Raw genomic sequence first — 15717 nt, forward strand, 5'->3', positions numbered from 1 at the left:
TGTTGGCCGGTTTTAAATTAAGATGCTATGAAAATAATGTTTAGTAGAAACTATTCCTTAAGCCCAGTTTAAAAAAAAATTAAGAGCATAATCCTATTTTTTGTATGTTCAAAAAGTTTTAATAGCTAGTTATCCATCCATACTAATATTATAAATGCGAAATTGTGTGTGTTTGTATGTATGTTTGTCCGTCTTTCCACGTTGAAACGGAGCTCGATCGACGTGATTTTAGGCATAGAGTTGGTTTATGGGCCAGTGACATAGGCTACTTTTTATCCCGGAAAATTGCACAGTTCCCGAGGGAACAGCGCGCGAATAAACCGAATTCACGCGGGCGGAGCCGCAGGCCAAAAGCTGGTATATAATAATTATCTTAGCTCGAAAAAACTTCGCCATGATTAAGATGAGAATGAAAAAAAAAAACATGGAAAAAAATATCAAGTAATTATTAATTATGTAACAGTGCCAAATGTTAACTTACATACACGCACTTAAAGATTGTGCAACAGAGTGCAAGGCCAACAATGAACTCGTCAAATTAAACTAATGTATGATGGTATGAATGAAACCTTGGGGAAGGGCGTCTGCTTGAAAACGAAACGTTTTAAACTTTTAGATTAACATCACACTTGTATCGGGAATATGAATCAAAAAGTTTTCCTAATAATGGTCCGTGACATTGTTTTGAAAATAAAGACAAATTTAGGCTTTCTAATAATAAATTAGTATACAGTACCAGCAATGGCCACCGACAACAGCAGAACCAAACCAATTAATTGAAGTACGTCTTTCGTCAAGTCTAAAACATTCTTTTTTTAATTACAAAAACCGTAAATTAACCAAGTTACAAATAAGTCATGAAAATCTAGAATTGGAAGTTTTAATTTGTAGTTTTGTCGTATGTTGACATTATTACGTTCTGATTTATTTCCTGCCCAGTCCCAAAAATTAAACAATACCACTTTAATTTCAGAAGTTTTGTTTGTTTTTTTTTTTTTTTTTTTTAATTCGTCCGTTCGGACAGGCTAAAGTCAGGGACCATATCGCCTCGTCATCAGTTAATACTTATAATTTATTTCAACTTCTATATATTATTTCCATGTCAATTTAATAAAATTTCTTCAATATTTTTCTTTCCCAACGTTGTCATATCCAATAAAACTTCTTCAGTATTTCTTTCAATGTTGTCATATCCAATTAAACTTCTTTAGTATTCTTTCTATATTGTCTTATCCAGTTAAACTTCTTCAGTGTTTGCTTTCTATGTTGTCACATCCAATAAAACTTCTTCAGTTATAGTCAAGTCCGGTGTATAAATATTCAATCCAGAAAATACAAGATAATTATTTAAAACTTCTATGTAACCTACATAGATGATCCTTTAAAAATCCCTGTAAGGAAATAGTCTGACAGCTCTGATTTGACGCCTGTCAGTTGATTTACCAATTACTTAAACTAACCTACACTCACTGAAACGATAGAAAATTAGGAATATACAAAGAATGAAGCAATATTATAACTTTGTACATTAATGAAACAAATTATATTTCTTTTACTGTTGATACAATGAAGTTGTACAGTGGTTCATATGTAGAATGATTCTTTAACAGCTCTTGAACAGAGAGCGGGACCAGATGTGGTTCTCCGTAAATGCGGATTAATTCGTCCATCAGCACAAGGCGCTGAATGCCGAAAGACGAACAATGATAGACTATATGATCTATGGTTTGATCCTCATTTGACTGACACAATTCACAACGAGGATCACTTATAATTTTCATACGATGCAAATGATGGTTGAGGCGAAAATGACCTAACCTAAGACGACAGATTGTGCTGTAAAAGCTTATATTACGATAGATATTACCTTTACGTAACCAAGATACAGATTGTAAGTTTACATTTAAGGCAGCATACCAAGAACCCTTGTTTTCTACTTGCACAACATGATCCCATTGTTTTTTCCACTGAACATACATTCTTTGTTTCAGTATTGGAATAGCATCAGTATATGGGAGTAGGACATCAAAACTAACATCAATAGATGGAGGAGAGTTTGCAATTGACTGAGCCAAGAAATCTACATTTTCGTTACCAGATACGCCTATATGTGAAGGAGTCCACATGAATTCGATAACAAATTTGTTTTTTAAGTGAAGCTCAGACCAAAGATCTTTAATTAGGAAAATTAAATAATTTGTATTAGATTTTACTTTATTATTTTTTATAGCTTTTAATACACTCATACTATCACTGACAATTACCCATTTACATGCCTCTTTTTGCCTTGATATGTGCTTCAGTGCACAAAGAATAGCGAATGCCTCAGCTGTGAAAATACTAGCATGTTTGTCTATTTTGAAACCAAGACCCATTTTGTTTTCGGAGTTGTATATAGCTGAAGATACACTAGACTCATTCTTAGATCCATCTGTATAAATGAATTTAAAACCATTCCATGAAGCTAATTTCTCATATACTTGTTCCTTTCTGGAGAGACCATTATCAATCACAACATTTATAGGACTAAATTTACTTTCATAAGGCCCATCGAAACAAGGTAAGTGGTTATTGCTTTTATGTATACTAATTTGATTTAAAAAACTGCTAAATTCAGATAGGCCCTGCAAAACATAAAAAGATTTTTGGAAAGGCAATAGATTAATATTCAAGAGTTCTTTTAAAAGGTGGTTGTCATATTCAGCATGTAGTTTTACAATAAATCTTTCCTTCAAATATGCAAGTCTTATTGTTACTGGAGGGAGATTACACTCTACTTGTAATGAAACAATAGGAGTGGTTTTAAATGCTCCAGTCACAACGCGCATGCACTTATTTTGAATTTTTTCTAAACTCTCTATAATTTTATGGTCTGAAGCAAAACACATAAACCCATATTCAAAATGACTGCGAACTAAAGATTTATAAAGCATAAGTAATATTTTGGGGTCAGCCCCCCATTTTGTACCACGCAATGACTTAAGGATATTAAAAGCTTTATTGGCTTTGACTTCTAAATGCTCAGCATATTTTTTCCAGGATAAATTGTGACAAAATATGACACCCAAAAACTTGGTATCTGTGACTATTGGCAGAGGTGTATTATTATACAATAAAGAGGGCAAAGTAGCTTTAGATTTTAGACCAAAAACGACAACTTTAGACTTAGATGGATTAACTGCGAGATTTAAATAAGAGAGGTAATTATGGAGTTTTGTTAATGCTAAGTTTAAGTTATTTATTATTGTGTTAGAATTATTTCCAGATAAATATACAACAAGGTCATCGGCAAATTGTAAATTTTTGATATTAGGACCCATTACCAAATTTAAGCGACGTATATACAGAATGAAGATCAGAGGGGATAAAATTCCACCCTGACAAACTCCTATGGAAGATAGTCGAGGACCAAACAATTCACCATCATACTTCACAAACACTTTTCTACAAGATAGAAATTTTTGAATCCACTGTACAACTTTAAGTGGAATACATATATTTAACAGTTCTGTACATAAAATATCAATATTTACATTGTTAAAAGCACCAGTAATATCAAAAAACACTGAAATAAGTTTGTTGTTATTTTTGATGCTTTTCAGTATATCTAAATGAAACAAAGATATGCTTTCACGTGCTGAACGACCTCTACGAAAACCATACTGATTGTTTGGAAGCAATCCATTATGTTCTACATAATATTCAAGACGCTGCTTAAGTAATTGTTCAAAGACTTTTCCTGCGCATGATGTCAATGTTATAGGACGATAAGAGTCTGGATTAAACCTAGGTTTGTCAGATTTTAATATAGGAATGATGCAATCAGTTGTCCATTCAGGTGGTATGTCGTTTTTTGTCCAAAGTGCATTGTAAATATTTAGTAAAATAATCAGACAACTCTCTGGCAGTTTCTTGAACATCATATATGGAATTCCATCTAAACCAAACGAAGTATCCCTGCGTGAATATATTGCAGATTTCAATTCTTCAAGGGTAAATAAGTTTATGATATAATCATTGTGCGGGCTGGAAGGGGATTCAAGAGACAAACTACTTACATTTTCCACACTATCAGGAGTATATTTTTGCAAGAAATCTAGAATCCATTCATGATTACTATTAGAGTGTCGAGGAACATAAGTTTTATTGAATTTGCGCATGAAGCGCCAAATTACTGACAATGGAGTAAACCGATTAAAAGAAGTGCAAAGATCAGCCCAAGAATTTTGTCTTTCTGTTTTAATAACAAGTTTTTTCTTAGCTTGGAGTTTCTTAAATTCTAGGTAATTTTCTAAAGTAAAATTTTGTTTAAAATTGATGTACGCCTGTTTGGAGTTTTGAACAGCTGTGGAACATTTATCATTCCACCATGGAAGATTAGATTTTTTCTTAGATTTTCTAACAGTACAAAAACGATTAGGACTATTTGTCATGGGACTGGGACCTTTATGATTCGGTATGGACTCTGTGACAGCACACATTAGGATATTCGTGAACAAATTGTAGGCCTCAAGAGGCGTGTAAGAGTCGAACTGAAAGTTATTTAACTTACACTCCACCTTCTCGGCATACATTTGCCAATTCACCATTTTAAAATTGGGGTGAGTGGGCAAATGTACTCCATTTACGTTATTATTTACAAAATTATTTACATTGTTATTTAGAACCAAATTGATTATTCCAGGTAGATGATAACTACCCAGAGGATCGTCGTGGACTGACCAAGTACAAAGAGGAGCCAACGATGGAGAAACTATGGCTAGATCCAACGCATTAGGACGCCAAGTCATAGAGCCCACAGTAGTGGGTGTACCATCATTTAAAAGTACCAGAAAATTATCATCAACAACATCTAACACAGTACGACCACGTGATGAAGTAGAACAACAACCCCAAGACGTGTGATGAGCATTAAAGTCTCCTGCGATTATCATGGGTTCGGGTATAGATTTAATGAAATTTTCAAATTTTGTTTTTTCAAAAACTGGGTTGCAATTTGTAGGGCTATAAAAGCTTACTATACTAATTTGTTTACTATTAACAGATATTTGTATACAAATATTTTGAAGAGAGTCATCAAAAAATGTGTTAATTTTGTTATATGCAATACTATTATGTATCAGAATACATACACCATTATGTTTGTTACCACAATCATTGCGCTCTATGTTAAACCCAGGGACCTTTAGCCTCAGATGAGGCTTTAACCAGGTTTCGCAAATGATCGCAATATCTATATATTCTTGATATAAAAAGTTTGTAAATTCGTGCCTATTGTGGAGTATACTCTGAGCGTTCCAATGTACGATTTTGAGGGCGTTCATTATGCTTTAGATTGAGCGTTCCCTCTTATCGTACCTTGGAACGCTGCACGTATTGTTTCTGTATTTATAGGCGATTCGTTTTTATTAGCTACTAGCTTTATGATCACTTGCGTGATCATATTTAAAAATGATTGAGATTTAAGCATATTCTCTAAGTAGGTTTCAGCTGTCCTAGCAGCTAGTTGGGGGAAAGACTTTTCATTAAATAGATCGGCATAGGCTGCAGTTCGGGATTTGATTTTGTTTTCTTCTATTTTGTTTTTTTTAATAGGACAAGACGCGGAAATTGCAATATGTTTACCCTTGCAGTTGGCGCAAACTGGATTTTGTTTGTCGGCGCCACAGGCCTTATAATTGTGATTTTCGGAACAGATAGAACAAACCTCATTATTTTTGCAAAATTTAGCAATATGTCCAAACTGTTGGCACTTTAAGCATTGCTTAACTGGAGGGACATATTGCGTCACCTCGTGTCTCCATGAGTCCAGGTACACGTACTCAGGCAGCTGGGTAGAGGCAAACGTTACTGCGACAGTCTGCGTGGGAATATACGCGACCTCGCCCCCATCTGCCCTCACCCTGCGCATGAATCGCCGCACCTGGATGACGTTTCGTGAGCTGCCGATCATTGCGAATATATTTTTATTCGATAAACCAACTGGGACAGATTTTACAACTCCAGTAACTTCTGTGTCTGCTGCGGGGATTGAGGCGTTAAGCCCCAATTCGTCTAGGAATTTATTGTGACCTAAAAACGTGTTGGCATTGTTTGACAAATCGAATGTTATAGCCACTTTATATTTATTCATAGGCCTCAGATGTAGCACTCCCGATATGGCGTATTTTCTTATGGCCTGGGACAAGTTTACTTTATCGCCATCCGAAAACGGCTTGTCGGCGCATTGGTGTGTGAGGAACACAACGAAGTCTCGCCTCTGTGAATTTTCTGGATATTTACGAGAATAATTTGTTACCTTGTACGGCCTGTACTTATCTGCATCGTTTTCATAATCGGAGTCCTCGGCGGAGACCCTCTGTCTTCAGCACCTTCTTTTTTTTTCGTTTTTTAGATTTCTCCCGTCCCATTATAGCTTATGTAATATTTACACACTTATCCGTAAGTATGTACAGATATTTACACCTAAAAATATACAATATATACAGAATTATTAATAATTATAAATATTTCTTTTAGAAATTCGCGCCTTTCCCTCTCAAAGGTTCCCGCCTTTTTCGTTGTACCTTGTTTGCTTAACAACTTTTTGCCTAATTTCGGTTTGCATAATTTTAGTTAAACTAATATTATTTAGCATATTTATTCACTGGCTAAGTTTTATTTGAGTGAGTCGTTTTGTATAATCCTTATTACATATAATTTTTGTTCATATAATCTTACTTCGTATAATGTTTCATTGAAATAATTATTTGTCGTCTAACATTATACGTCTAAAGTTCGGTTCTGGCGCTTCGCCGGCCGCTACTGCGGCACGTTCGGCTCGCGCGCTGCTGTGGTCGTGGTTTGAATTAACGGTTAAATTGTAACACACTTTTCTCGGTATTTCGAACACAAATGGACTAAAAATACCAACATGTACATTTATTCGTGGTATTTATTATGTTTTTATCATAGAAGTTAACACAATTTTAAATAGTTTCATTGTTTCATTTGAAAACGTGTGCAAATTTTACCGTTAAGTTTCCTATGTTAAAATGAATGGAGTATAATTTACTTGAAATAAGAATCGACAAAGTACTTAAGTTTTTAATAAAATAATATTCTACAAAACATGAGTTATGAAAATGATCATTTAGGAAAAATTAAATTCGACAAAATAATAATTATGTAAAATTAATTTATACACTTTAGGCAAAAAAAACTGTAAAAGTTGTTAGACAAACTGAAATTAGACAAAAAAATAGACAAGTCAAGGGAATACCGATTATAGGATCTAAGTCGAAATAGTATTGTATTGTAAAACTCTTTATTGTAGGTACTTACATAAAAATACATGAAATTAACAGAAAACTATTTATTGAATCAGGCGTTACTTTGCGGAGGTCCATATCAATGAACTAAAAGAATTTCTTTGCTCACCCGCGACCTTTATTGATAGCTAAGTTTATGCAAAATATGCGTGTTCATGCAGTTTCTGCACCTCCACACTGTAAGAACACACACAAATCACACAAACCCATGTATCGCCACCACCACACTACACTGACGCGAACACAACCGTACACCATGCTACACGACGTTACATGTGGAGGTGGAGGAACTGCATGAACACGCATATTTTGCATAAACTTAGCTATCATAGGGTCGCGGGGTGAGCAAAGAATTTTTAGTTCATTAACAGAAAACAGGACAATAAAATGTACAAAGGTGAACTTATCCCTTATAGTTAGTAGGTACAAATAAAAACGTGTCAATCTGTCTTGCGTGTGGTTGCGAACGAACTTACAATGCGCAGATGACATTCAATACCGGTATTAACTCAAAATAAACTGTATTGAATAATAATTTTAATCTAACCTCTAAATAGAACTCATCATAATTATTGTAATACAGATGGGAACACCTAAATACTCCGAAATATTTTATTCCGAATTTGCTAATTCCGATTTTCACAATTCCTAAGACATATCATTCCGATTACTTAAAAACACGAAATTTATTTTTCCGAATTTCAAAATATCGATTTTTTTTTAATATCCGATTTTTAAAACTCCGAAGAATGAAGCACGAAATGTTGTTGGCCTGAAGTACAGTAAGTAGGTATTCCGATTATCAATTTTCCGAAATGTCATCGCTAAATCGGAAATATGACATTCGGCAAAATAAACTTCGTGGTTTTAATAATCGGTATCTTGATTTTGAATCTCGAATTAATATCAATCAATTTAGATAAATTGACCTGCATAGTAAATACTTAGGTTAGGTAAGGTTAGGTTAGAATGAGGGCTATCGCGAATGAATTCGCCACTAGAGGCGCTAGTGTAGCGTGAGGTCTCCGAAATGTCAAATCTCATTGTTTTTGAGTGAGCTACGCGGGTTTATTTCTAATTAGATTAATTTTGCGAATATTTTGTAATATTTGAAATTAATTATGGCAAATATGCGTTCCGGGGCAATGAATGTCTGTGTTTTGAGACAGTTTTGTCTTTCGAAAACCTTTGTCCTCCCTTTTTCCCGAATAAAACGGGGACTATGCAACACTGTGGCATGCTCGATATTTTTATGGTACGGTTTTAAGGTGTATTAAATAATTTTAATCTAAACTTTGTTTTCACGCCCGTAATAACAGACTGAAAGCCATACTTAAAAACCTCACGCAACAGTGCGCCATCTAGTGAGACAAAAAACGATCATTGTACTCGTATGTCACTGCCATTCCAAGTAACCGCTAGTCGATAAACTAATATGGTTTTCATTTACCTGTACGTAAATATGGATGGCTGAATCAAATACACAATATACATATAGGTAGTTCGATTATACGAAAATACCGGTTTTCCGAACACCCACGTCCCCCAATTAGTTCGGATAATCGACGCTCTACTGTATGTAAAATGCCTAATTCTTATATTGACTAAAACGAAAAATGACTAGTTAGTATATTTCTTAAATAAATAGTATAACGACTCTAACTAGAACACAAAATGCCCAGACAGGCACCTAACCAGTAGTGGCTTTAGAGTAGGGCGCGGTGGGGCGACTTAAAGGGGCGCCTTTAAGTCCGGCGCCCTGGGCGGAGCCTATACCTACTTTGTAGAAAATTTCCAAAAGTTGGGGGCACCGTGAAAATCTCGCCCAGGGCGCTGGAAGTGCTAAAACCGGCACTGCAGGCAACTGCAATAGTATCTTTCTTTATACGTGTACTGGCTACCCGCCTCGGCTTCGCGCGAGTAGTCGAGTAAGTATAATGTGCTAGTATCATTTCGTCTAAAAAACAGCACCTGGTCACTGGTACTACTAAAATTGCGTTCTAGACCGTCTTGAGGCCAACCGCTGTTCGTTTAAGTAGTAGGTACTGTAGGTACTTTGTCTGTATTTTTTCTATTCGACCGGATGACAAACGAGCAAAAAGTGGTTCTGTATGTTCAGCATTATTTTTTACCTGTGAACCAATTTTATTAATAGGTCCCGACATTAGTTTTTAGGGTTCCCGAGCCAAAATGGCAAAAACGGAACCCTTATAGTTTCGTTTAGTTATCTACCTAATCAAAAATACCAATTGTCTATCGGAAGGTGCGTTTAAATATACTTAGATGAATTGAATTGCAAACAATTCGCTCCTTGGTTTTGAAGATATATAAATACATTTGACGGCGATTTAGGCCAAATTTTCTACCTATAGTTTAATTATGTTTTATTATGTTTGTTTTTAATAAAGAGGTTCATTTTCAGTGTTCTTGGTTTTTATTACAAAATAAATATAAATATTAAAATGGAAATAAATAACTAATAATACAAAGGTACTTAGGTACTTATGTTAACCACTTTGGCGTGTAGTGAATACAAAAATATTGTGTTCAAAAAAGAACATAGGTGCATGATAAATTATATTATATCACCTTCTACAAGCTACACTAGAATTTAAAGGGTTTTAACACTCACGATAGCGTCCTAGAATACACTTATCTTTGTACGAAATTGACTTATAAATAATATCACTTGGTCCGAGGGGGGTCTGAGCTCACTTGCCGAGCAGGATCTTGCGGCCGGCGCCCATGTTTTGGCCGGCTTGTGTGGCGCCCTTGTTGGAGCCCGCCTGCAGGCCGACGATGGTCTGCCCAGCCTTCAGCACCTCTTCGGAGAAGTCACGCTTGCACTCTTCAGAAGGCTTGGGGCCGAGGTAAGGACCAGACCACTCGGGGTGCCTGTAAGTCTGTTAAAACAAAGACATACATTTTATTAGCTTGCATAATATATACTAACATTAACTCATAATGAGGCCAAGACTTCGAATTAGTTTCGCAATACTGAAACAATCCCCACTCGGCCTCCACACAACCACGTGGCCTTGGGTATTTATGAAAACTGAGGTAATGTTTCACGAAACTCGTAAATCTCTAAATTGGCACTGGCCCAAGCGCACGGACTTAACCGTATCGTAGGGTAAACAGTGGATAAACGAGTAGTTTCTTCCAGTGCGATACTGGATTCTATTTCCGTGCGTACTTGTTTACAAAATTATGGAAGCCCAAGTAATAAAGATTGCTTACGAGGTCGTAAACTGAGTGCGTAATCGTTACCAAATAAAATATAAGAGTTAATGATGTCGGTTTTGGGAGGTTTAAATATAACTGCAGGGGGACTGATGGTCGAGACTCAGTCTTGGCTATCAGTGGCTATCGCTGAAGACTTTCGGTGCTCACCTCGCGGCCAAGGGCGTACAGGGTGCTGACAACCTGTGCGATGTCCTTCTTCTCCCAAAGGTCGACGGTCTGGAACACGTCAATGTCAGCGACGCCGTACGCTCGGATGGCCGCCTGGAAGCTGTAATAAACAAACATTTTAGACGTGATAAAATAATATATCGCCATAATGTAGATTTATTTTCGTCAGTCAGGACGTTCGTCAGGAGTTACAATAAACGTGGAAAAGCGTTCTATCTTCTAAAAAAAAAACGAAACTGTAAACTAATTTACACCATATAACTTCCCAAAATGGGTAAGCAAAGACTTGGGAGTTAAATGTATTATTTTTTTATATTAAAAGAGGGAGGTGAACGAGCATGGGGGTCATATTTTGTACCTGAAAGGTAAAAGTTTCTTTACTTACTTGGTGATGTTCTCCATCATTTTGAACTGTCCGCCGGAGGTGTTGATTTTGTTCACGGAGCCGGGCTTCAGCTTGTTGATGAGCTGGCAGAGGACGGTGCCGTCCTTAAGGACATCCTCAAAAGCCTCACTAGGGGGGAACTTCGCGCCCAGGACAGTCTCAACCCAGCCTTGACATTCCTTCTCACGTTCGGGGTCACGCTTGGAGGCGAGCTGGTGGAACAAATTAATAATAAATGTCAATGTCCCGTGTTGTGTCTAGTGTCTTCGAGGATGGTAGAATGATAAACTGCCTAGACAGCTCTAATAAAAAGACTATCAAAAATTAACAACAATGTGGTGGTACAAACAATTATTTGTGGTTTTAAGTAAATATAATGACAGTAATGGGTATTTTTTCAACGAATACCAAATATGGTGCTAGTGGCCAACCAAAGTGTGACTATTTCAATCTACACTGACTCTACAAAAACAGGCTGTCGACGTGCTTTTGATGACATTTTAAAATACTTGGTGTATATATTTATCAGGGGATTAGAACAAACAAAGAGATGCTGACCTTAGCGCGGACTTGGCGTTCCAGAGACATGTTGTGTGGGTGTATGTGTGTGTGCTGCGAGAAGGTAGCGAGCCGTTGGCGATCACTGCTAAACTGAACTCCTGAAAGCCGAGTCCACGTATTTATAGTGCGCGCGCAGGCTACGTTCCTTCTGGAACACTCACGCGCAACCCGATCGAACGAAATAACTTCTGACTCAACAACCTTATGGAAGTATCATGGAAGTATCACAATCACACAACGTGTATAACCGTAACGTCTTATTTAACTTTATTACATTTACACAGTTTATTTAACTCGGACGGTATTAAGTCTGCAGTTTTATTTCTACCTCTTTGTTTACTGAACTTTATCTAAAATTACAATTGGCCTTTAAATGCATTCCATTTGGCCGATTAACCTGAAAGCATAATTTACACCCACACTAAAAATACGAAGGAATTCAATAACACAAATAAATATTAACTGAAAGCAGCTGTGCAAGAAGGACTGAAATATTCAGCTGTAGATGAACCTTTACGCATAACGCATTGCCATTACGGAACACAAAATTAATCGACTGAAACTTTTTAGTTTGTCGAATTTATTATTTTTCTCAATCATGACATGAAATATTGAAGTTGTATTACAAGTAATAGGCCGGGAAGTATCGCGTTGTAGGCGCTGCGGCTGGCCTGCCTGCGCGCGGTCACTGTAGCGGCCTGCAAAGAGATTTCATACAAATTTCCCGCCCTCGGCCGGCAATGTGACCGTCTTTTTAACCCCCGACGCAAAAAGAGGGGTGTTATAAGTTTCACCGCTGTGTGTGTCTGTATGTCTGTGTGTGTGTGTGTCTGTCTGTCTGTCTGTGGCACCGTAGCTCTTAAACGGGTGGACCAATTTGAATGCGGTTTTATTTATTTGATAGCAGGCTTTCTAGCGATGGTTCTTAGACATGTTTTATCAAAATCGGTTCAGCCGTTTTTGAGATATTGAACTTTGAAGTGACAAAGTCGGGGGTTTTCCAACTTTTTGTGTTTCAACGCTTGCTGCAGCACGGCGCGCGCCAGCCGCCAGCACCACCTCCTGCAGCCGCCGCGCCAGCAGCCACACAACACGGCGACGAGACTAGCGTACCGCCAGCTTCACTTCTTTTATTTTTTTTATTTCATGTCATGTTTGAGAAAAGCACTATACAAGCCTCGGCCGGAACGTGGGGTTGCCGGCCTCTACAGTAATGTACTATTACATGTCACTTTTCTGTACTAGGTACAGTCAAGGGCATAAATATATCTACGTTCCCAGAGCTTCAAATATATATGTAGTTACTATATCGAAAACACAAACTGAGACATGGATGCACAATAAAACAGAAAAAGAGACCAGCACTGGGAATCGAACCCAGGTCCTCAGCAATCCGTGCTCCGTGCCCCTACACCACTGCTGGACAGGAATCTAGACACGAATTTTTCCTATGCATACATATCTCAGGTTGCTTTTTATCTACTACGCTGCTTAAGCAGCAGCACTAGCGACATCTATGTTCCGCTCAACATGCTCGTGGCTCATCTATGTTCTCTTGTCTGGGTGAGTCTCTTGTTTGTGTGTTCGATTCCCATCGCTGGTCTCTTTTTCTGGTTTTTCTGGTCATCCATATCTCAGTTTGTGTTTTCGATATGGTTTTACAGGATACCCGTAAAAGTAACAAATTTGGAGTGGAAATAAAAAATACAAAAAGACTCCAAAAAACCAATCATAATTTTATTGCTTAGTAGCGACATCTCTTGTCTGGGTGAGCGATTAGTTCCGAAAGAATGTGACGTCTGTCGACGTAACATAGATGTCGCTAGTGCTGCTGCTTAAGTAGCATAGTAGAAATAAGCAACCTGAGATATGTATGTGCATAGGAAAAATTGGTGTCTAGATTCCTGTCCAGCAGTGGTGTAGGGGTTATAGCACGCAGCACGGATTGCTGAGGACCTGGGTTCGATTCCCAGCGCTGGTATCTTTTCTGGTTTTTCTGTGCGTCCATGTCTCAGTTTGTGGTTTTAATATGTAAATGAGCGAATTTGTACACAATTTAATGACTCGTTAAATGTGCATATATTTCTGATCAAATAGCCGCACAGATATATTAGGCTAATATATAGTAGGTACATATATATTTGAAGCTCTAGGAACGTACATATATTTATGCCCTTGACCGTACCAAATACTTTTCCCTCGGATCGCTTTTCAATGCTTCTCATTAGTCTGTCAGTAGGCAGCGCGACCGTGGACCCGGCGCCCAATTGGTCAAACCTTCAGCGCGATCACTCGAGGTAAACGCTGTAGATATTCACGCCAATAAACTGAACTAAGTATACTCAAACTGTCGAGGTGGTGTAGGTACCTACTGGAATGTATATAGAAATTATATTCAGGTGTCGATATTTGTCAATTAAATTCTATTGTAGTTTGCAATAAGAAAAAGATGTTTTTTAGAAGTGGACAAATAAAAGGCGAGATTGTCTGAAACGCTACCGTGCCACTCAAAAGGCCCCATCAAAATTTGATTTTGTTCTGGAAACTGGCGCCCTATTACTTACTCTCTGGCGCCCAGAGCGACCGCTTCCCTTGCTCCCTTGGGCCGGCGCTGTATTATTTCTTTCTACCTATCACGCTTGTTGAAAGTGACGAAAACAACAGCATCCCGTGATTATAGCAAAACCCACAAGCTGGCGAGCTTTAAGCAGATCATTAATTCATTAGTCATACTTATTGGACTCAATTTCCATCGCATTATTCATTTTATTTTAGCATACACGAGACACTATAATAAAATCAGCCAGTAACAAATCATTCATTAATAAATCAAATTGTTCTAATTTTAAGCATTGTTCGTTAGTGCTCCTACATTACTTATACGGTAATCGGTGTCTGCGCAAACGGCGCGTGCTGAAGCTCCGCCCACCACATCTCGATGGCGATGATTTGTCATTGTCGCCGGCCTACGCGCAGATTTCACACTTACGGGAAAATTAAAAATATATAACCGCCTTGAATATTTTACATGACGTTACCCTGAGTCTATTAGTCACAGCTTTTAAGTAAATAATGTATGATTCATGGTCATGATTATGACCAAACATTTTCAAACACTTCGTAAAAAAAGTTGCAATGATTCCAATGGACTAAAACCGCACTAAGGTAGGTATAAAATATGTATAACGCAACGACGCCTTGATTAGCTTGTATTTACGAATTGCATCCTGTCATGCGCTAATTTTAGACACTTATGGACCTACTTCTGCTCTGATTTTGCTTGTTTCAAGACTCATGTGTAGTGAAGTGTAGGTAAACTGACCAAAAGCTTTATTATTTAGGTACTTAAATTTAATGATTTTACTGGGTGTTTCCTTTTGCAAGAACCATAAATTAAAAGCACCTGGGCGACAGAGCTTCGCTCGGGCCAAAACTCGATAACAAGCGTTTTCCCCGAGATAAGACCTAGCCTAGATCGATTTTTCATCCCCGAAAACCCGTATGTACCACATCGAAATCGTTGGAGCCGTTTCCGAGATCCCCGAAATATATGTATTTATACTAGCTGTCCCAGCGAACTTCGTACCGCCGAGCTAAGTAATAGGCAATGAATGTCGTGTTAACTTTTAGTTAAACTTTTACGTCCACTTGCAGGCTTTTTATTCTAGGTTTAATTAGTTTTAAGTCCTGTCAGATTCATTCAAGAACTGTCAGTTTAAGCCTTAAATCGAGATCTGCGTAGATTTTGATATTTACACAATACTCCATAGTACCTACAGTGAAACCTTTAGTCGAACCATTTGAGTCTCGGGTACTACCTATTTGCAACTTGTCATTTCGCACTCTTAGGCCCACTTGCAGTCTCGAAGCTAAGCAGTTTATTAGTGTCAAATTGTATGGAACTGTCAAGCTTAAGCCTGGATTAACTACTAAATCTAGATTTATTTTTCCTGCAAGTTAGTAAGGAGTGTTGTAGCCTTTTTAAATCTCGATTTAAGGCTTAAACTAACAGTTCTTGTATGGGTATGACAGGACTTAAGACCACTT

The 15717-nt window shown here is 37.4% G+C and overlaps 2 protein-coding genes across 2 annotated transcripts; both read right to left on the reverse strand.

The window, feature by feature from the left end:
* Positions 1-1991: 1991 nt before the first annotated feature.
* Positions 1992-7568, reverse strand: LOC141445381 (uncharacterized). Its single transcript, XM_074111224.1, has 2 exons — positions 7554-7568; positions 1992-6358 (listed from the first exon to the last, which is right to left on the reverse strand). The coding sequence occupies exons 1-2, from the start codon at positions 7566-7568 to the stop codon at positions 5324-5326; spliced, it is 1050 nt and encodes a 349-aa protein (XP_073967325.1). The 3' UTR covers positions 1992-5323.
* A 2157-nt stretch (positions 7569-9725) lies between these two features.
* Positions 9726-11777, reverse strand: LOC141443397 (muscle-specific protein 20-like). The gene is made up of 4 exons (XM_074108650.1): positions 11668-11777; positions 11110-11321; positions 10704-10824; positions 9726-10213 (listed from the first exon to the last, which is right to left on the reverse strand). The coding sequence occupies exons 1-4, from the start codon at positions 11695-11697 to the stop codon at positions 10022-10024; spliced, it is 555 nt and encodes a 184-aa protein (XP_073964751.1). The 5' UTR covers positions 11698-11777; the 3' UTR covers positions 9726-10021.
* Between the last annotated feature and the right edge of the window lie 3940 nt (positions 11778-15717).

Source organism: Choristoneura fumiferana, chromosome 2 (genome assembly GCF_025370935.1).
Source record: "Choristoneura fumiferana chromosome 2, NRCan_CFum_1, whole genome shotgun sequence".
NCBI classification, from domain to species: Eukaryota; Metazoa; Arthropoda; class Insecta; order Lepidoptera; family Tortricidae; genus Choristoneura; species Choristoneura fumiferana.